The sequence below is a fragment of the Erigeron canadensis genome, chromosome 3 (assembly GCF_010389155.1).
Source record: "Erigeron canadensis isolate Cc75 chromosome 3, C_canadensis_v1, whole genome shotgun sequence".
Classification (NCBI taxonomy): Eukaryota; Viridiplantae; Streptophyta; class Magnoliopsida; order Asterales; family Asteraceae; genus Erigeron; species Erigeron canadensis.
In genome coordinates this window covers 44,042,117-44,064,960 of record NC_057763.1, presented here as the reverse complement: position 1 = coordinate 44,064,960, position 22,844 = coordinate 44,042,117, and the positions used below count along the sequence as shown (strand labels likewise).

The window sequence follows — 22,844 nt, the reverse complement described above, 5'->3', positions numbered from 1 at the left end:
TCAAACATAAATAAAAAAATTAAAATTAAAATTATACAATATAAGACACTCATACTCATATTATTATGAAGAAAGCTACCATGTTGTTAACAGCATCTACTTATTGTTGCCCTCACATTCAGGGGATGATTATTTGTTTATCACATGGGAAAATCGAGAAATGTTTGTGAGAACAGCAGTACTACTGCTAACAGCAGAATATATTATTATTATTATGTATATTATGTATCTATACTCATGTTTGAGATGAACTTAAAAGGCTTTTGGGAAAAACCATATTAATACTTGTTTTATACCCATATAAAGCATAGACCCGAACATGTAGCAAACTGTATCGTCTATGTACAAGAAATACACAAGTGTATGGTATAATTAATGTAGAGTGTTTTTTTTTTTTTTTCCAAATAGCTTGACGTTTTAAATGATGGTAACTATTTAATTTGTTTTAATTTACTTTAATAAGATTTAGCTTTGATTTATTATTCAAGTGATAAAAATTTAAGTCAAATACTTTTACGAGTATAATTTAGGTGTGTATGAGTTAGGGTGGGCCAAGACTCTCTCCAATCGAGCCTTAGCAAGATAAGGTTTTCGTTCTCGAGGGCTTTTAGTGAGTAGAGTGTATGAGTTAGAGGAATTTACAGAGTTGTTACACACTCCGAGGTGTAGCTTGGTCTGGGTAAACATGGTTGCTAGAGCAGGGAGAATTACACGAGGCTGATTTCACCGTAGCTGCAAACATCACTCGCTTATGACAATGGAAAGGTAACAAAGCCGAGGCTCTCCAGGCCTCTGTAACGCACCCATCTTACGGTGTCTATTATAACACTATATAACAGATATATGTATGCAATCGTCCAAAACACAAGCAATATTTACAACACCCTGGCAATGAATAGTCATTTTATTATACGAGTATATAGCAAGATACTAATGAAACTACGTACAACCAACATGTATAATGTATTATTCAGATCTATCATAGGATGCTCTCATACAACTTTAATCCTAACCAACAGATAAAAATAGCAAGTTCAAATCGATTTACAACTTTAATCATAAGAATACAAGTCTCCTCCGGTCAAAATCAAGCGAATCTTCAACCAGCTTGAATGACAACCATACAAGTTATCATCAGATTCACAGTAGTTTTTCTATTCAGAAGAAAAAGGAATGTGATCGCGAGACAGAATGCACACTAACTTGTAGGTTTTCTGTAAGTAAAAATAATGAGTTTGAACTTTGGAGGTAGCTTCTTAAAGTTAACCTTTTGGGGGGCCATAACCATTATGATGCAACTTTTGCCATTTCCATGCAACCCGTAAACTCTTTTCAAGATCCGTGTATTGTGCTGACCAGTTGAGTTCACGGAGTATCTTTGACGGGTCACTAAACACTTCAGCATAGTCACCAGGGCGTCGTGGTAAATAGTCAACTTTTATAGACACCCCGGTCGCCTTCTTGCAAGCTTCTACAAACTCTTTAACGGATCTACCTTTTCCGGTACCAACATTGTAGATTCCGACTTCCCCTGGTTGAGCTTTCTCGAGAGCCTTTACATGAGCATCTACGAGATCAGTCACGTCTATGTAGTCACGTATGCACGTGCCATCTGCAGTTTTATAGTCTGTTCCTCGGACCTGTATCACCCAGTAACCACGATATGAATCAATATTCTAAAACTTGGATATCTATTTGAGGTGTTTGGATATGGGGTTTGTAGATGATTATGTGATTATCAATAATGGCAAAATGATCACATTGCGAGTTTTAAAAGACAAATTGAAACATCACGTAATATTTGGAAAGATGTTGCTATAATTTAGCACATGATTTGGATGAAAGTGACCGTTCATCCTTTTAAATATACAAAAAGGGAACATACAGTCAAGAAAATCAATTTCTTTTCATCAACATGATTTGAAAGCTATTGGATTTTTTATTTAAATTTTGTAAACTTTTTACACCAATGCTTCATGTTCTGACCATCTGGTCCCATCTCACTCCAACTTTTTGCCTTAAAAGCTTTACTGATTGTTCTACATCATCTTTATAAAATATATGCTTCTGTCAGTCTTAAGAAAGCTGCAACTTTGACATAAGACATGGTCTTATGAATCATTTGACTATTACCCAAAAGATCTTTGAACTAAACAAAGGCCAAGCATAAACTTGTGGACTGAATCAATACCATCAATTTACTTGCGACAAATAAGTGATTGAATATGAAAATTTCAAAATAAGGAAATAGCTTAAGTTATACATCATACATAGATAGTATTGAGAATTCTAGTTCTGGGAGTAATAAAAGTCTTGGCATAAATCTGAGCCAATTTCATTTTATTATGCAAGTCAAGCATTGTGATATTGATATTATAAAAGAAATATCTTTTATCTACAGAACTGATCATAGCATGTAGTATGAAGGTTAGATCAGATGACACCAACCTTGAGTCCGGTGGTAATACCACGAGCAGCGTCAAAGCATGCACCTGATATTCTTCCGTGTTCACGTAATTCTGGTCTTGGTGCTTCCCCCAACCTTCCACCCGGATCCGAGCCTATCACATTGAAGTATCTACAGAACGAATACAGAAGAAAGGTAAAATAAGAGCTCCAAACATAACTAATTGAGTAATTGCAATTTGTCGATATTACTTGATTGCTAATCTTGAAACGAATAACTAAAAAGTATTCAACAAGCTTTTGGGCCCTTACGAATACTTTACAGGTTTTTTTTTTTTAATCAATTATTAGTTCTAAACAGCCAAGTCATTAAAATTTTGCTAACTGATTAACCCTGGTAACCCTGTATCCAACCCACCTGAGACACCTAGTTTGCTACCTCTAGCAATACGTATCAACATATGATAATACTAACCTTAAGATCATGACCGCCATGTCCGAATTTTTGTGGAAATCCAAGATAATATCTTCTGCCATTTTCTTGGCTTTTCCATACGGGTTAATAGGGTTCTGGAAGATGCAAAACAGAAATGGACTGTAAAAAAAGGATTACACACGTTGCACCATAAAAAAAGCATAATTTTGTATTCTACATAAACCAGTGGTACCTGAGGGGTTTCTTCTGTAATGGGCATTTTATCAGGCTCCCCGTATGTCGCACATGTACTAGAGTAAATAAAAGTATTCACATTATGTGCTGCCATAGCCTCCAAGACCACCAGAGTATTTGATGTAATGTTGTGATAATATCTGCATTAAAACATATATGAAAACTGAGCGCCATATATCTGAAGTGAAAATTAGGAAGCAAAACTGATTCATCACACCACTCAAAGGAAACTTGCCAAAACAAAGATTTCACATATGTAATAAAGAATATCATAGATCAACCATATTGATATATAAATCGGATAATAAACAATCCCTAAATATAAAAATTACAATCATTTTCATCATGGGATGTTTCATGTAGATTGTAACATTTTGCTTCACTGCTAGTAGATATTACCAATATCAGCAAATAACATCCCAGTGTCATTTGCTTACTGTGCCTTATAATAGAGCTTTGGAATACTAAAGGGAAAATCATCGCTTTTTAGCTATAACTATAACAACTCTCTAGAAGTAATTTTTTGCTTACCAACTCCGACAATGTCCAAACAATATAAGAAAGCTAGTTTTAGGTCCCGTCAATATATATCGTTAAGAATAATTCAATAAATAGCAAATTAAATTATCTCAATAAGTCAATATAAGAAGAATAAAATAACATTTGTTCCGTTTGAATAACATTATAACTTTATACACTAATACAATACATGTAAGAGAATGTTAAAAAGATCTTTATGATCAATACGGAAACGATGTTTTATAGAATAATGTATTCACAATCCTCAACTATTTCTTACTTCTAGCGAATAAATTCCCAGTCTCATTTGCTTACTGTGTCTTATAATATTGCTATGAAATATTAAAGGAAAACCATCGCTTTTTAGCTATAACCCATCACAACTCTCTACAAAAAAAATAATTTCTTACCAACTCCTGTAATGTTCAACAATATAAGAAAATAATGAGAGACACGGAAATAAACAAAAAATAGGGCCCTAAGCGCAAACGAGACATTTAAATCAACTACCACATAATACACACTTACTTTAAAGGATCAAGGGTACTCTCCCCGACATATGCAACTGCTGCAAAGTGCATAACAGCATCAAATGCATTTTCCGAGAAGATTTTGTTTACCTAAAATATTATATTAAGGAAACAAGACGTATCCACGTATGGTTGTTTGTATGATATTTATAACCTATTCATACCAGTTTGTTTTTGTTTTTTTGCTTTTTTTGTTTTTACTTATGTTTCAAAGGATACAGCTTTTGGATCCCCCAAATCAGCATAAATGAATTGAAGTCTACCAGGTTCAGGGAAGAGACCTTGAAGAACTTTGACTGCGCCTAGGTTTCCGCGGGAAAGATTGTCCTGTCACATAAGAATACAATTTACATGAATGTGCATATGCACAAACATAGAATGATAGAAACATGGATTGCTACATCAATGCATACATATGGTCCATATGGATGTATAATTGTGTATATAACCATGCACATCAAATCAAATATTTGAGTATACTAAGTGCTTTTTATTTTCTTTGTTGATAATCAGCCCCTGGAAAAAGACAAATCTAGCTGCATCCAAACAACACTTCCCACACCTAAGTGATTTTTATTTACAATTTAAGAAGCAGGCGTGCACACATACCCACACCCACACACAATTTCAAATGGTACAATACATCGTTCTAGCACAGATATCAGAGCATCATTTTATAGGTTCAAAGAAACAATTATAAGCGTACCACTATAGTGACACGGTGAGAATCTCTTAGAAGCCGTAGTGAAGCATGAGAGCCAATATATCCAGCACCTCCGGTTACTAACACGTGAGTAATCCCAGGTTCATGAAGAGAAAACTTCAAAACAAGAAAAACTGGAAAATGTCAGATACTTGGAATATGGTGAAATTACATTGTAGAGAGGAGAAAAATGCAATACTAGACATATGTATGGTCTTGTAGATCTAAGTTGAGGTTTTGTACATATAAAAACTCCATCACAAGTTATCACCACAAAAGCCCTCAGCTCAAATGATTTCTATGGGGCATCAACCCAACATGATTCTTCTATTTGACATTCATTAATTCTCTTCATACAAGTCATGCATATTAAGTATGCAGTGGTCATGTACATAAGGAGTTAAGGACACACAAAGTAATAAATTGTAGAGATATAATGTAATTTGTACCAATGGTCCACACATGTGTGTTTATTAAAAGTGGGTAACTGCAAATTGAACATTTGAATAATCAGAATTAAATAACTAGTTGCTTAAACCTATGAATAATTCGATAATTTTAAATCTAAATTCAGTTTTCTTGCACTCCATATCTGCGTGTTTTAACTCTAGATAATTAAAGTCATAATCAGTTCAGCCAAACACCTAAAACTGATTATTGTGACTTCAAATCCCAAGAATCAGGTTAAACACATCCAAACACTCCCCAATTATCGACAAGTGTTGGTTTGATTACATTAAAGAAAGTAGAAGCCAAGGAAATAATATATCAACATAAAGCAAAATAAAAACAGATAACCATATAAAAAAGAAACTCTTTACTTACTGGGCTCGGGCTGCTGAAATATGGGGATATCTTTACTATTGTGATGCATATTACTATAAGACATGCGGCAAAAACAATCTTCCTTTTAACACCACTCTTCTTCACTGGATCCACAAAATCCATACCTATAAATATGGTAAGAAAATATAACTTCAGACCCGACGTTTCATCGTATAAGATAATCAAGACCAAAAAGAAAAATCATCATCTGGCCAGCCTGGATGGCTGTTTAGCTTCATACACTTGAATTTTGTTTATATCAAGTCAAGGGATCATAAGAGAAACAAAAAGGTCATTAAAGAACATTCAACACCAGATAAAAAAAGGTCTAGTGGACATACCATTGACTTGACCATATAGATAAAATTGCATAAAATGACGTATATGATGACATAATTACTAATTAGTGCTTGACATTGTAAACTTACCTCCTGTAGAATTTGGCCTGTTAGGCCGCTTTGACCTGTTAATACTTAGCATCTGCTGTCGTAATCCTCCTTCCTGAAATTATTTGCAGTGATGAAATTTGTTATCACTCATGTTAAATTTGATTAGAACTTTAAAATTAAACTCATCAAAAGTGGATCAAATTTACAATCAATCACTATAAGCAAACATCTGAATTATGATTGTAAGATCCTGATAACTAAATCAAAGTTCATATATCAATTCGTTACCAATATAACAATGATGCTAAAAGATTGATATACAGATATAAAGTATGAGAAATTGCATTAGATATGAACTTTTTGTGACGATGGAACAAATGAGATACCTTAAAAAGGCAAGATCTAAAGAACTAAAACACACATATATTTGTAAACAAAAACATGATAATGGAACATTATAAAGAAAACAAAAGGTGTTATTCAAACTAACTCACATGCTATCACTTAAATTGAGTGTAAATTTGGAAAAGTGTAAAGCTAATTACTTTATTTGAAAAATAATTAAAAAAGTTAACACCTTTGAATCAAAAAACTCAAAAGGGGGATCCTTCAATCACATTGAAGAAAATCATGATCATTGCAATTTAAACCAAACGAAAAAAACTTACAATTTTATACACCCAATAACACCAAAGATGCCCAATTCAATAACAATCAAAATTTAAACATGCAATCAAAGGAAAAAAAAAAGATACAAACTTTATGATTGGTGATTAAAGAAATGAGGTTTCTTGAAAAGATAACATCTAAAGATCTATAAGGTTACTAGGTTAGTATATTTAAATATTGCCATTAAACTTAAAATAAGTGTCATTAATAGATTGAGTGAAAATGCAGGAAAGGGTAAAGTTAATTAAAGTATTTAAGTACTAGTAAAACACAATTAAATAATAAAGATTAAAACTTTATAACAAAATATTAAAATATATAGATATTTATAGATACATACCAAGAATTTAGGAAAGATGTGTTCTTGCAGGAGACCAAGTATAAGCAATTAAGTTCTTGTTGGTGTGTCGATTTTCTGCGTATGTTTGTAAATGAATCATGTACTAATATGTTTTGAGGGTACGTAAGTCGTTGAGGTGGGGTAGGGTGGGTGGGGAGTGGGTGAAGGTGGGGTAAAGGGCTTGATTTGGGAAGGCTGCTTGCTGTTTATGTTTTTTTGTATGTATATGTGTCTGTATATATGCATCGACGTTCACATGGAAAGGAAAAACACAATTTGAAAGCTGTTTGCCGTTTATGTGTTTTGCAAATGGCAAGGGTCACCAACTCTCATATACGAGATCTATAACCAATGAAAACAAGAAATCACAAAAGAAACACAGTTTTATTCTTTAGATGATTTGTCTCGTATCACTCATCTTTTCTTACTTACGTTTTCATAACTTAATGCGGTAACCTTTTATGATGGATACTACTAGCATCGCTCTCACATTTTCATAACTTATTCGTTAGATAATTTATTTTTTTTTACAATAATAGATATGAAACCCTTATATGTTAACTTTCAATATTTTTATATAATAAATAATTGAATTCTATCACATAAGTTTAAATGTCATATATCTTTATATTCTCGTCAAAAGAAGGTCGACATGTATTTCTCATTATATCTCAGTGGTTGAGCACCAACTTTACATGTTGGATGTCTCGAGTCTGAGACATGAGAAAAACATTTAAAAGAATTTCACACATAAAGTCATCCAAAATAGGTTTGAGTCCTCAAGATGGGGCCGAGTTTATTTCAATTTAATGTCGTGACTTTATGCGGTTTAGTTAGGGGTTTCTCTTCCTACTAGTACGGGCCTAATTAAGACAACTTAAGTTAGATCCCCTGTTATAAATAAATAATGCATACTTTAAATAATAATAATAATAAGGGTTGACATTGTCGACATTGTCATTGGTTTGTAGCCAAATGTCCAATTGTCCAAACCTATGGAAAGGGAGGACCAAAACCAAGCAACCTTTTGCTTACAACTCATGCAATGCATTCATTTCATTTATTTAACAAAAACAATTCTGAGCACATGACCACTAGTAGTCTAGTACTACCGTTTTAAAAATAAAAAACCAACCCATTTTGGTTCCACTCTTACTAAAATATTATAGATAGAAAAATAATATAATAAATTAAACTACTAAGGTCGCGTTTGGTTCACAGAATTTGATGGAATCTGATGGAATTGGAATTGAATTCCATTCCTTAGTGTGTTTGATTGGTTAAAGATGGAGGAATCACATTCCGTTGGAATGTTAACATTCCCTCATTTGATGGAATCTCCATTCCTTGAGGATGGGGGAAAGAATCTCATTTCGTCCCTCACTTGAATCTTCAAAAAATCAAAAACATTCCATCAAATTCTATTTCTTCAGATTCCAATTCTGATGTGACTAATTTATACCCATTACCCACATCGTTATTGGCCATTTTACTATATGTTTTAAGTTATTTTTGTATGCATTTGGCGCGTTTATGGTGTTTGTTAGTGTTTACAGGCTCTAAACAGGATACGCGTTCATTTGGTACATTTTCGGATGATTATTGGCCCGGAAGTGCAATATGATGTTGAGAGTTGAATTGAGTGGAAGAGACGGCAAAGTTTGACGAGTAATCGAGATCGAAAGAAGTGGCTCTGTACAAGTGTTCACTGCTCCGCAGTGGGGATGCACTAGCCCACTGAGCCGCAGCCCATATCCAAAGAATTTAGTGGGATTTGCCCCACTGCGCCGCAGTGGGGATGGCAACAGAAGGACTGCGCCGCAGTCTGGTTAAGAAGAAAAGAAGCCGTGGATTCATACTGCGCCGCAGTGTTGGTCACACGAACCACTGCGTCGCAGTCAGCCGAAGTCAAAGTCAAACAATACCTCACTGCGCCGCAGTGAGGGAAGTCTCAACCCCACTGCGCCGCAGTGGGTGCACGGGAGAATCAGACGTGCCTTGTTTTTGCATCAGATTTTGGAGGAGTATAAATTGAAAACCCTAGGTCGAAAATTGGCTATCAAAAATCTTTCTATGAGCTGTTCTACAAGGGTTCTTCTTCCTCCAATCAAGATTATTTCTAAGGCGGATTCGTTGAAGATTCACGGGCACCCATCTAGATCGTATCTACTTATTGTCTTGCATTTTATTTTCTTCAAACGATTGGTACATCATGTTTATCTTCTATTTTATTTATTATGGTGAATTGATCATGAGTGGCTAAACGTTTAATCATCCACCTTGATGAAACTAGACGGATAATGTGATTGCAATATTTTTAATTCAAAAGGGCTTGTTTAATTATCGTTGTTTTGTGATCTTGATGATGTTAACTCTTTTCATTAATTATTTTTGATATTGGTTGCATATGATTCTTCGTTGGTGGTACCAGTTGAATGTGTATGTGATTTTAAAACAGTTACTTGTCTATAAGTAATTATCACTAGTTCATGGTATGATAGTGAATACCATTTTAAGAAAAGATTAATTTTGTCAACTTGATTGATATCGGTTGGTGGTACCACGCTATTGTCACATAGGTTCAATTGATAATTTGATAGTCAATAAAACTGATTGTTAGAAGAATTGTCTTAGTTTTGGTGGTACCGGCTTGGGTAATTATACTAGCAGTTAGGTGATTCGATAATTTGTTTACGGTTGGTGGTACCACGTGTAACACCCATCATTTAAAAACAAGGATTTCCAAAAACTTTTGCTTAACGGCGTCAAAGAAAGCGGAATTAAACTTTAAAAGTCCAAACCAGCAAAATCTATTTGGTTTATTCATTAAATGGTGTTACTGGCCACATCACCAAAATAAGTCTAAATGGAAATCCATCGGTTGCCTAACATTAAACAACCGAGCACATCATCAATACAAGTCATTATGATCTAAACATAAAGCAAATGTCTAAAGCGAGCAGCCACTATGGGTAAACTATAGCCAGCTTCAAAATCGTCTACCCGTGCCTCACATCTTCTCACATATACCTGCTCATTATTGTTGGACCTGAGGGCACAACACATTTAAAAGAGCAAGTGTTAGCTAACGAATTAGCTAAGTAAGATAACACATAGTTTATAAAACGTCTGTCCATTTAAAACATTCTATAAAAGTCATATTAAATTGTTAAGGCACATATCATCAAGCATATCATCTCACATACTTATCATAGCATCAACATCTTTCATATTAGGATGGGTCATCCTAAATTTGCCTAGTCATCTTTCACATTTTTTTCACATATCATCTTTGCAAGAGTGACATAAGTCACGCACATCATATCATATACATCTCATTAAGTGTGACATAAGTCACACCCGACTAGATGAACAAACCTTACAGCTGTACATCAATCTCGTTAAGGAATGACAAGCCAAGCCAGGAGTAATCCGTATGTTCAAGGACAATGGGGCTGGTAAGACCTCCCGTATTACTCTTCACGTTGTACCTCGTTGCAAGGAGTCACCCGAGCAACCACATCAACGCACTTAATCGGGCTAGGGCAAGTACGGGTTAAGCTTAACACTTTCACATCAAATTTACGAGCTCGATTTCACATCACATATAGTTTAGGTGTTTACACAACCTAAACAATCATCACATATACATCTTTTACGTTTGGGCCCTTAAACGTGCACGTGTCATGGCAACTTAAAAGGTCTAGTGAACTAGATGAACAAGCCATGTAATCATGCACATTTCACATATCATCATCATATATCACATTTCAAATTATTTCAAACATTACATAGCATTTCGTTTCATATCATTACATCTCATAACATTGCATAACATTTCATTGCATATCATTACATATCATTGGGGTAGCATTTCAGGCTTTTATATGCATCTACATAGCCCATATCACCTCCCGTATAATCCTGAATACCCATAAGCAAACAAGATACCATTTGGGAAGTTATTATATGAAAATCATGTTTATGTTGAACCCTCAGCGTGTCAAAGTAGTGTATCTTACCTCAAACGTGCGCAAAATTACCAATATATGATCAACCGTCCTTAGCAAGTATTCCCGACAACCTATAACGAGTATATAATCAATAATCTATCCTAAATAACTTGTAAGATAGTTAGGGAACCTATGGATACTTATAGGACATGTAAATACTCGTTACATAAGTTAAACGGATCAAAACTAGTGAACTGCAGGTAGTGGGGCGCACTGAACATGCCTTACTGGCTTCAGATTTTCCAAAAACGGGATTTTAGTGTTTCTTTCGTTTTGAACCCATCTCAAACCCTCACGACCTGAAACTTTATAAATCACTTCAAGGCATCTTTTAAGACTTAATTAACATTAAGAAACCATCAATTGATCCTTGTATCACTTACACACATTTATCGCTCGATTAATCACATGAATGACTCGAAACCGATAAACGGATTGCAATTAAAGCATACCCAACCCTTAAACCAGAGATGGGTGGATAAATCTATCAAATACCATTACCCTATGATCTTAGAATGAGGATTTACATGTAGGGATGATTGAGGGATTAAAAACTAGAAGAAATCACCATCGGATCGTCTCGAAATCACAAGAATTGAGAGAAGAGTGCTTAGGGTTTTGAGAAGGAGTTCTTTAAGTGTGTAATCTGATTAGGGGAGGATTACAGGTCACGTATATGACCTATCTCTGTTGTACCATATTTCTAAACTTGACACCTAGACCCTTAGACTTTCTATCTTTCACTTGATTCCCCTTAAACTCTTACAGAAACACTTTTCATCACTTTAACTCAATCGGGAATACGTATCTTTATTATTAATCACTTTACTAACATATTACTTTGTCATAAGACATATTAAACTCTCCACTTGAACATATTTGATGAAATTAATCATTAACACGTAGACACATTAATCATATATAACGAGCATAGTCATTATCGCACAAACATATTAACTATTAAGACGTATAAATCCAACGGATGGTAAACGTTGACTAACGACATGGTCAATGGTCGACATAAAATGTTTGGGATGTTACACCACGTGAGTATCTTAATCTTGTCACGATTATCTTTAAACTCTAGAGAATTTGTTCTTCATTAAATGCAATCACATTTGAAGTTGAGAGAAGTCAAGGTGGATGACTTTTAATTATATTGTCTGAAGTGTTCTTTTAAATTTATGCAATTATTTTGCAAACCCATTTACTTTATTTGTCAAGAGGATTTTTGAAGCAACACCCGTTTTCCAAACCATTTCATAAGCAACTAATCATTTTCAATCCCTGAGAACGAACTCAGACTTACCTCTTAACTATATTACAAACGATCGGGTCCACTGCCCGTGAGTGCGTAGTAGTGAGTTTTTGGGTTGTTTTAGTTTTATAAATTTAAAGCTCGATTTTGCACATCAAATTCCTTTGAAAGATTTTATTCCTTCCAAAAACATTCCTGCGAACCAAACGCGCCCTAAGAGTTTTGCATATTCATTTGTATAATTTGATGTAGGGTTTGCCATATTCGTCTATTTTTTTCATACATCTATCACAATATACAACTTATATAATGAATGATTTTTAAGCCATTGTTTAGTCCAATCACCTTACCAATCCTGACCAACAAGACCTAAAGAATGAAACAGACGTCGTTGCATTTAACCTTTAGTTTTTTGAGAGAGAGAGGGAGAATGTGTCATTGTACAATGTTACTTACTCCACATGCTACTAAATTTTTTTTTAAAAGTATATCTGATATACTAAGTTCAAATTCACTTGTAAGAATATCAAAATAATCTAACCCAGTTGACTCACGCCAAAAGTCTACTCCTTGCTTAGTAAGCCTTTCATTACAATCTCGGAGTCGGGACATCGGTTTGGCTTTCAGGCCAAATCGTGCAACGTGGGCAGAGATTAGGTGGTTGAAAAGCATTCATGCCTAGTACGTACCCCATATTTTTTCATCGTGACCGGCAATGAGTGTGTGATTTGGGGTCTGGAACGCGGTGTCACAAAACCATGAGTCAGCTTTCGGGCTTTCTTGTGTGTGGCCTTGCTTAGTAAGCCTCACATTACAATATCAGCGCTTGGAACATCGGTTTGGCGACCCCAAATCATATAACCACGGGCAGACATGGACCAAAAGCATTTGTGCTTAGTAGCTTCGTGTCTGCCCGTGTCTTATACATATTATAAATATAATAATGTGGTAAATGTATCAAAAGAAATGATACGAATATTGCCTCCATTTACATATAAATGATCAAACATATAATTATGTTCATGTTTATTTGTTTTTTCAAGTATGAATGGATAGTGATTCTAAATCTATAAGATTGATAAATAATCTTTAAAGGAAACATCTAAATGTAATATACGATAAATAATGTATGAATATAAGAGTATGTAGAGTTTTTATTGTAGACTCCAAAATTAAAGGAAGATTTTTTATGACATCATCTACAATAACGTCTCTTAATTTGACGTATTGTATTTTAAACCAGCTTAAGTTTTTGTTTTTATTGTTTTTTTTTAATTGCGTGTGTGTGAGTACATCTATCTATCCATCTATTATAAAAATGTAATGTGTTCATGTTTTGAATGGTTTTATGTCCAGAATCGCTTAAGACGGTTAAAATGATAAAAGTTAACTTGGTTTTTGGTCCTCAAGCGAAACCTGTTGCATTAAACTTATGGACGCTTAATGGGAGCAAAACAAATTAACAAATCTGTTAGATGAAATTATACCATTTGTTGATTGATATATTCGTTATCAATCTGAACCTTGAAACGAAAGCAAACACCTCCCCCCCTTAGGCTATCTCCAATGCTAAGGATGTCTTTAGGCGTCCTTGAGCTGCCACATCATATCCTTACAAATCCTTATACATCCTTATAAATCTTTCAAATCCTATAATTTCATCTCCAACCATACAAACATCCTTACATACCATTTACCTCCCACTAAAAACAAAAATATATTAGGTAAAGACAAGTAAGAGCATGTCCAAAAAATCCTTAGTTGTGGACAAACTTTAACGGCAAATGGTGTCTAAGGACGCCCAAGTGCGCCCCCATTGTAGATAGCCTTAAAACATTCATAATGGTCAAGTCCTTGAATGATTTTTTTTATTCCCACCTCATCTCTTTTTATTCTTTTTATTTTATTTATCTAATGTAAAAAGTCACTAAGTTGTAATTTATGAGTAAAAAACAACTAACGGAAAAAATATGTTTTTAAGCTTGCTAAATTTGTGTTGACGAGAGCTATTCAATTACAGTATATTTTTGTTTTTATAAAAAGTTAAAATAAGTGTTTACATTTAACAAACTAGATAAATTAGGATAAACCAGCCCACTTAGTTGGGTTGCCTAAAGGTATCTTCTAAATATACTATGTGAGCCTCAAAGATGAGTTTTCTTAAGGTCTCGGTTCGAGTCTTGATCTAGAAAAAAAAAAGATAAATTATATATATTAATGGCTACCACAACTAAGAGAAAAAAAATAATTTTAACTATTGATCTAAACCATTGAAATTCATAATCAAAACAATCTTAACCCTTAAAATTAAAAGTCAACTTAGTTATTTTATATATGGTAACCATTTAAATACTATTTAATCTACACTTTTTGAATCATCATGTATACTATATACAAATAAGTTACTTACCTACGTACAATTAGCAAATTCTTATGTTTTATATTTTTATATAGAACGACACGTACAAATTACCAACGGATTGAAAATATTTTGAAGTTCAACAGTTTAGAGTGAGTTGAGCACTTTAAAATATTGCAAACAACCTTAATGTCTGATATGTATGGTGAACATTTGAGTTTCATGCTAACCGATAGATTATATGTATTATACGAGTGGTGTACCCTTACAATGCAGCGGCGGTGGTAGCGATGGGTGGTGGTGACGGTAACGTGTGGTTACTAATGTAAAAGTAATTGATGTAAAATGAGGTAATGTATTTATTTTAAGGATTAAAGTAAAAGAATGTATATTGCAAATAAATTTCATTAAGAATACTATAGATCTATACCCGGTCGGTGACAGGGTCAACCCACCAACCCATATGACCTGAAGTCAACCCGCCACTATCAATCCATCAAGTCATATGACTTGAAATCAATTCACCTATCCATTTCACCCGTTAACCCAATTTTTTTAGGTTGGTAGTTGGGTTTGGGTTTACGCCTTTACGGATTGACATATTTAGATTGAGATTTCAAACTCAATATTGATATCAGGTCGGGTTTGTGTTGGATATTATCAATCCGTCAACCCCAATAAATTATTTTATAATTATACTTATATTTGTTTTAGTTACTATTTTAAATAAAGTTATTTTCCCGTGCATAGAAATTTTAAAGTTGACAGTTGGTGAAGTCAACCATCGTTACCCTCACCCGTTTTTCCTAAGTAAAAGTTTATAAGCATCATTTTTGAATCTAAGTTTAAGTCTTTTGACAAATATTCACCATTTTACGCATTTCACGATCCCAATGTACAATTAGTGCTCGGGTAACAAAAGAAACCAATATATGTATCACACATTGAAACTTGACCGAACCAGAAATTCGTCCTGAAATCGTCATAGATTTTTAACCCGCCAACCTAATTTTCTTGGATTGGGTCTAAGTTGGGATCTTAGTTTTTTAAGACGACCTGTAAACCTGAACATTTAAATTTAATTTAGTTATTAATTAACGTCGACCTATATGACCAAAATCCAACTCATTTAACCTACAACCCCGACAACACACTTTACCCAAAAACAACTTAATTGACCTACCAACCCGTCAACCCACTTGACCAAAAAATCAACTCATTTGACCTAAAACAAACCCATTTGATCTGTCAACCTACATGACCCAAAAAAACAAACTCATTGTAATTAAATAGGTTAACCCTAGTCAAGTATAAATTTAGATTTTTGTCTCAAAAATTTTAGTGGTTGGTTCACAACTAACTTTGCGCCATAAATAATGTGTTATTCCATACTTCTATTATTTGCTTTAAAAAAAATATCTCCATTATTTTAAATGGTTATATTCTTTTATCATTTTATAATTATAGATTTATATTTAATTTAATTATTATTCTTTAAAAAGTTGTTATCATGATATTTGTAGTCATATATAGATAGATAGCCATCAGAAAATTCCATAAATATATTGCACACCAAATTTCACTTCAACGTATATATATTAACCAGACATTACAACAAAATGGGTTATTTATCCACACATATTTCTTCACACTTCATTAGAAGTGTGAAGAAATATGTTAATTTATTCACAATTTAATTGTGTAGAAAAAGTTTATATTTAAAAGTGTGAATAATTTTCAAAAATCATAATTTCTACAAACTAATAAATGTATTAATAAAATGTTAACACTTAGAAGTGTGAACATTTGTCATTGATATTTACACTTAGAAGTGTGTAAATTAATTTGTAACACCTAATTTTTTCAGGCTCCTCTCGCATAAAGAAATTTAATGTTACAAATTGACTTTTTACATTTCTAAATGTGAACATATAATAATAAGTGTGAAAAAACTAAAATTTTTAAATTTTTTTCATATTTATAAATGTGAGTTCTTTATATACCTTTTTAAGTGTGGAAAAGTGAACAAATTTTTTCACGTTTTTTAAAGGTAAATGTCGACAAATGACATATTTATTGTAATTAGTATTAAATTATTATTTATTTAAATAGAATCAAATTTTCCATATGTTTTAATTGGACTTTATATGAACTCTTTTTATTTCATAGCTAATAAGAAACATAATTTTAACATAAATTTATTATGGATGCATTTTTTTTAACGCCAACTTGATGCACCATAATTATCCACAATTTATTTCTTAATGACTAATTGGTTTTTTAATTATGATGAATGCCTTATTTCCATAATTAACTATTAAAGTTGACTTTTAATTTTAATGGTAGAGATTAATTTCTTGGTTTATTTTCAATGGTTTAGATCAAAACATTGTTTACTTTTTTTTCTTTATAGTGGTAGCCATCTATATCTATCTATATATCTAATAAAACAATAGTTATCCTAGTTTTTTAAAGTCATCCAACTCAACTTAAAGCTATCTTTAGATTTTGCCACATAAGATATTTCCTATGTGTTATCTTTATGAATTTTTCTCATTTAATATATACTACATTCCTTTTTTGTTACAATATCAATAAAATAAAATCACAACATATTGTGAATAAAATAATCAGTTTTTAATTTGTTTTGTTTCCAAATAAATAATTGTTAGCACCTTTTTTCCAATATATAAGTTTGTTAATTACTAACATATAAAGCGTCTATATCAATATGTGTTTTATACTAAATCAATATAACAAGTTTATTTCACAAAATTGTTGTTGCTAATTGTTTGTATGTATTCTAATATTTTATATAATTTTTTATTTAAACGTTGCTTATTAGAGATTTTATTGATTCAATACTAAAAGTTTTGAAAATATAATTCAAGAGCCGCTCATCGTGCGGGGTAAAAATCCTTGTATATATATATAATATACTAGGTTTTTTACCCGCACGAGGTGCGAATAAAAATGAACATGAACTAATATATAATAATACGTTAAAGCATATAAATTTTTTGAGTAATATAATGATGTATAAAACACATAAAATTTAACAACCTAATTACTTTTCATATTAAAAGTCGAAAAGAATTTGAAGATGAAATCAAAAACCAACTTTTTTAAAAAATATGACAATGGTGTGATGTGTCAACACAATTATGTAATCTATATATGAAACTAATGTTGGTTTTTAAGAAACAAAATCAATTTTATTAATTTCATAATTTTATTTTTTACATACCAATATATATTTAATATTTTTTATTGCATAAATAAATAAATATTGTGGAAAATTATAGAGATGACACATATGATAAAATCTTATGTGGCAAATTTTAAAAATAGTTTTAAATTAAAGAGGATTTTAAAAAGCTAAGATTCCTATTGTTTTAATATTTATATAGATAATTTGAGATATCCCATGATTCTTTAAAAAAAATGGTTATTAAAATAAGGAAAATTATATATATATATTGTTTCTAACTTGGTCAACGACCGGGTATAAATCTAGTTAAGATATTTTAGTAAGAGTTGAAAATACAAAAAAGATAAAATGAAAGATAGCATTGAAAGGTAAAACTGTAAAAATAAAAATTATATGAAAAAAAAGAGAGGCTATTACCAGTAGCTTTTATCAAGTCTTTTGATCCAGGAGGTTTGCTTCTTTTTTTCTTTTTACTTACCTGGTTCCTTCCGATCTTTGGTGAAGAACCCAATCATCATCATCATCATCATCAGAAAGAAGCAATGGCCGGTGTCGATCCCGAGAAACTCGTCGCTAAAGCCGATAAACTGTCAGTAATTAACACTAATATTTTTATTATTATTCACAGTTATTCTTTCCTAGCTTAACTAGGGTATTTAGCCTCCCTTTTTTATTATCAGTGAATTGATTCCGATATACTCGTACATAAGCTGTGATTCTGTCAGTTGTAGATCAGTTATAACAATGGATCATGTGCTTTGAATTCAATTTCAATATATACCATATATATATACACACACACACACGTATATATATGTGTATACATTAGGTCAGATTGATAATTAGTTACCTAGATTATATACAGTAGATCATATTAAGATTAGAAATTAGTTTATGAAGAATGAAAATACTCTGCAAACATTCCTTGATCACTTCTTTTTGATCGACAAGATTAAAACATGTTTATATTTTATCGATATATATAATTCGATAACTGTTTGGTTTTATATTTATATCTCCCACTGCAACAGAACAAAACTTACTTTAACACGATGGAGTGCTGACTGGAGGAATGCAACGGAATATTATGAGCAGGCAGGTAAATAGTTTTCTTAGATTAGATTTGTTAATTTCTACAGCTTATGTTACAGATTAAAGGATGACAAGTTTAAAGGATATAACCGTTATTCTTGGCAGCTAATGCGTTTAGGTCTGCCAAAAAGCACGACAAGGCAAAAGTAGCCTTTGAGAAAGCTTCAAAAGGACAAGAAATGCTCTCTTCATATCCTTTCGTGCTTAAATTAACCTTTTCAGTTTATTAGAGGATCATTTGTGTTTGCAATTGCTTACACTTAACAACAAGTCAAACCGTGGGATGCTGCTAAGCATATGGAGTCTGCTGGTGCGCTAGCAGTGGAATTGAGTATATGGAATGAAGTTGCTGATTTTTACAGAAGGGCTTCTGAGCTGTACAATGAGTGTGGGAGGTCACAGCCTGCATCTGACGCACTTGCAAAAGGTGCTCGGTAGGCATCTCTTTTTCCCTGCTAACTGTGAACACAAGATTTTGTGTTACACTTGGGTTTCTTCATTGATGTTGAGATTTATTTCACCAACAGTCCTGAAGACCTGAACCATGCTGTAGGCATTTAAATATCCTATGTCATTTCCCAGTTATAGACTTATAGTAGTAACTCTAAAAACTAAACTATAAATTTACCGTAAAAATAAGATCTCCTTTTCCCCTTCTCAATTTCTCGAAGGTTAGGACTAGTCTGGTCATGTTGGTTATCTATACACACGTATGATGCAACATGTATTGTGATATCATGTGAGTTGGTCCTCCAAGGTTACATAATCAAAGAGTGACATAGCACTTTTCTCGCTGATTGTACTTTGTAAGTCTCTAGATCAAACGATTTTGTCCTGAAAGTCTAGGTCACTTCATTTGGATTCTATATTAAGTCATTCGTAAAGATCCTTTTCTTAGTTGCTATGCATGCAGTTCACAAAGCTAAAAATTTACGTAGTATTTTTACAATATATCGCAGTGCTCTTGAAGATGCTAAACCTGACGATGCTATAGCAATGTACGCTGAAGCCATATCGCTACTTGAGGAGGATGGCAAGGAAAATATGGTGTTTGATTTATACCGTGCCATCAGTAATGTTCACATAAAGCTTATGAAGTAAGGTTCTCCTCCTAGAACTTGCCTAATTAATTGTCATGTAAGAAGCTTACATTTGACACGTCACTTTACTGCCATTACTTGTTATATAAGTGTTATAATGGTTTTTTATAGCTATTTTATACTAGCCCGTGAATGTAATCCATGAATCTTGATATTGAATTGGGAAGATTACCCAAATTGTCTGCATATCGTTAGTTTCAAGCAATTTGTTAAAACTCTAAATATTCTATGTGAGCCCATATATTGCAGTTTCACAATAAATATTTAGAAAGCCAACGGTTTCCTAACACCCTATTATCCAGCATTCAAACTGAACTTAGTAAAGTTTCACGTCTATAATAGATCTATTTCAGATTTCGTGTTTCTACTAACATTTTTGTTATTTTACTCTAAGGTATACTGATGCTGCAAATTTTCTCCTGAAATGGGCCGTAGCAGCTAGTAAATGCAATTCTCTTCATAGCCAGTGCAAGGTGCTAAAAATGTTTCTTGTTCTAACATTGCATGTCTTCTGGCGCCGTCTTGTTACCCCTTTGATGTCTGATCACACTCTTGACTTTGCGCTTCTAATTTCTTCCCCCTATTTCACTCCATGTAACGATCAAAGTACTTGCTGATCATGTTTTATTTGGGTGTAGGCTTATCTTAGTGCAATCATTGTATACCTATATGCTCATGATTTCAAGCAAGCAGAAAAGTGCTATAATGATTGTTGCCAGTAAGTTCAGTCTTTCTTTATGGTTCTGTAACTTGATACTGTTCCTTGCTGAAGAATTCAGAAATTCCATGAAATTTATGCATACTTCATTACTTCCCGATACAGGAATTTAATGTTTCAGAGCTAGAAGTGCAGGACTATGACTAGTATATTCTATAGTAATTAGAGATGTTTATCAATCTTATTCAAGTGTGGATATCAATTATGATCCTATGCATGGGACTTGTTTTTGTAGCCTTGTATCATATTATTGTTATTGAGATTAGAACATCCTTATGAGACACTTTAGAGTGAGTGTCACTCAACTACCAGTTGCTATTTGCTTAATGACGCTTTTAAATCATGAATGATTACCTTAGATATCATACTTAAATATCGTTCCCCGAGTCTATAAATTTAAGTATATTTTTGCTTTTGCTTTGCAGGGTCGATAGTTTCTTGAGTAGCGATCAAAGTCATTGTGCCAGTAAACTTCTTTCTGCATACAGAGAAGCCGATGTTGAAGAACTCAAACGTGTAGCGAAGTCTAGTATTGTTTCCAACCTTGACCATATGGTAAGCCCAAATCAGCTGAACTGTTAGATTTTTTTGGATCTAGTCTCTCTATTTTTTGTTTGTTCCCTACCTTTTGGGGCTAATGAGAAAATGGATTTAGAGATAATAATCAAGGACTAACTCTGACCACAAGCATATGTAAACCCTAAACCATCTAATATAAATGCACAACTGACTTGAAGAGTTTCATTTAGAGATGTCAGTTCTCGGAAGACGATAGGTTCTTTTTTGAGGCTTTGGATATGTTGTTAATTAGTTGAGGCTTTGATATGACGTAGTACATTCCTAGTCATTTACCTGAATATGGCTTATAATCCTCTAGGCTTGGAACAAGATATAGTAACACATGCTATAGGTCCAATTGAATGTCATCATCAAGTACTTAGTCGCATATGGTTGCCTTTATAATGTCCTTCGAGGATTTCTATAGCAGTTGACTCGGCACATGATTTTGTGCAAGTGTTTGACTGTTTGGTAATCATCTATATACTTTCCCATGGTGACAGAATGAAATTAATCTTCCGGGTCATTGACATAATCACTGAATTGTTGTAATGTGATAATTTGTAAGCTACCAGCTCAACCCGGAATTCTACCAGAAGGAATGTTGCAAGTTTTAGCTACATTTAGAATTGGAAGTAATGCAATTTATATAGGATAGAGGAATGGCAGTACACTGTACAGCAATATTGTATGGTGTTCGCCCCTGACTTGTGGATAACTAAATACGGAGTATCAGATTGAAATTCACAGGGTGTCTGAGTGAGGATATTTCTAATAAGATCAAAATTCACAGCTCGCTAGGACTTATTTTAACAAGTAATTGTCAATATATAATATTCTGTATAACAATGCTGCAGATAATTAGACTTGCAAGGAAGCTCCCTACGGGTGAAATGATTGCAATGGAAGTCAATTCACTGGAGTATGGAGAGGCCCTAGATGAAGATGACCTAACTTAGTCATAAACATTGTCGCATTTATAGTTCACTGGTGTACAATGCTAAGTATATGTGAAAATGGTAATAATTATTATATTATATTGAGTCTGTGGCGTATGATTGTTGTATGATACAAACATATATAATCATGCATTTTAAGGTCTTAATACTGGAAAATATTTTCTTTTGTTTGCCTTGGCTTCACTTTAATAGCCATTGAATTATATAAAGTTGGTTTCTAGCACTTTGCCATCATATGTTGGCTGTTTTTTGTTTTTTTTACTTTTCTTTGTAGTTCAATGGAAGCCAATTCACTGGAGCATGGAGAAAATATTATACAGATATCACCTCTCTAAACAAAAGTTTTAAGATACTTTTAATTGTTCTAATAGAAAATATACATTAGAATTAAAGATACAAATTGTTTAGTACATTTTCTGTAAATTAATTTTTTAACTAGTAACTGTAATTTTGTATGTAAAATATTTACACCTTCTATCATATTTTCTTCATGAGAAATTCTATAACGTTTTCGCTACACCATTT

At 32.9% G+C, this 22,844-nt stretch overlaps 2 protein-coding genes across 2 annotated transcripts; one reads left to right on the top strand and one right to left on the bottom strand.

Annotated features, from left to right (window-relative positions):
- Window positions 1-874: 874 nt before the first annotated feature.
- Window positions 875-7,307, bottom strand: LOC122593168 (probable UDP-arabinose 4-epimerase 2). The gene is made up of 10 exons (XM_043765540.1): window positions 7,052-7,307; window positions 6,082-6,154; window positions 5,654-5,778; window positions 4,832-4,945; window positions 4,345-4,452; window positions 4,124-4,215; window positions 3,075-3,216; window positions 2,882-2,976; window positions 2,449-2,578; window positions 875-1,640 (listed from the first exon to the last, which is right to left on the bottom strand). The coding sequence occupies exons 2-10, from the start codon at window positions 6,131-6,133 to the stop codon at window positions 1,263-1,265; spliced, it is 1,236 nt and encodes a 411-aa protein (XP_043621475.1). The 5' UTR covers window positions 6,134-6,154; window positions 7,052-7,307; the 3' UTR covers window positions 875-1,262.
- An 11,084-nt stretch (window positions 7,308-18,391) lies between these two features.
- Window positions 18,392-22,553, top strand: LOC122592536 (gamma-soluble NSF attachment protein). Its single transcript, XM_043764787.1, has 9 exons — window positions 18,392-18,481; window positions 18,924-18,991; window positions 19,090-19,174; window positions 19,260-19,418; window positions 19,944-20,081; window positions 20,479-20,557; window positions 20,723-20,802; window positions 21,228-21,357; window positions 22,218-22,553. Exons 1-9 carry the CDS (start codon window positions 18,435-18,437, stop codon window positions 22,317-22,319), a joined length of 888 nt encoding a protein of 295 aa, XP_043620722.1. The 5' UTR covers window positions 18,392-18,434; the 3' UTR covers window positions 22,320-22,553.
- Window positions 22,554-22,844: the final 291 nt, after the last annotated feature.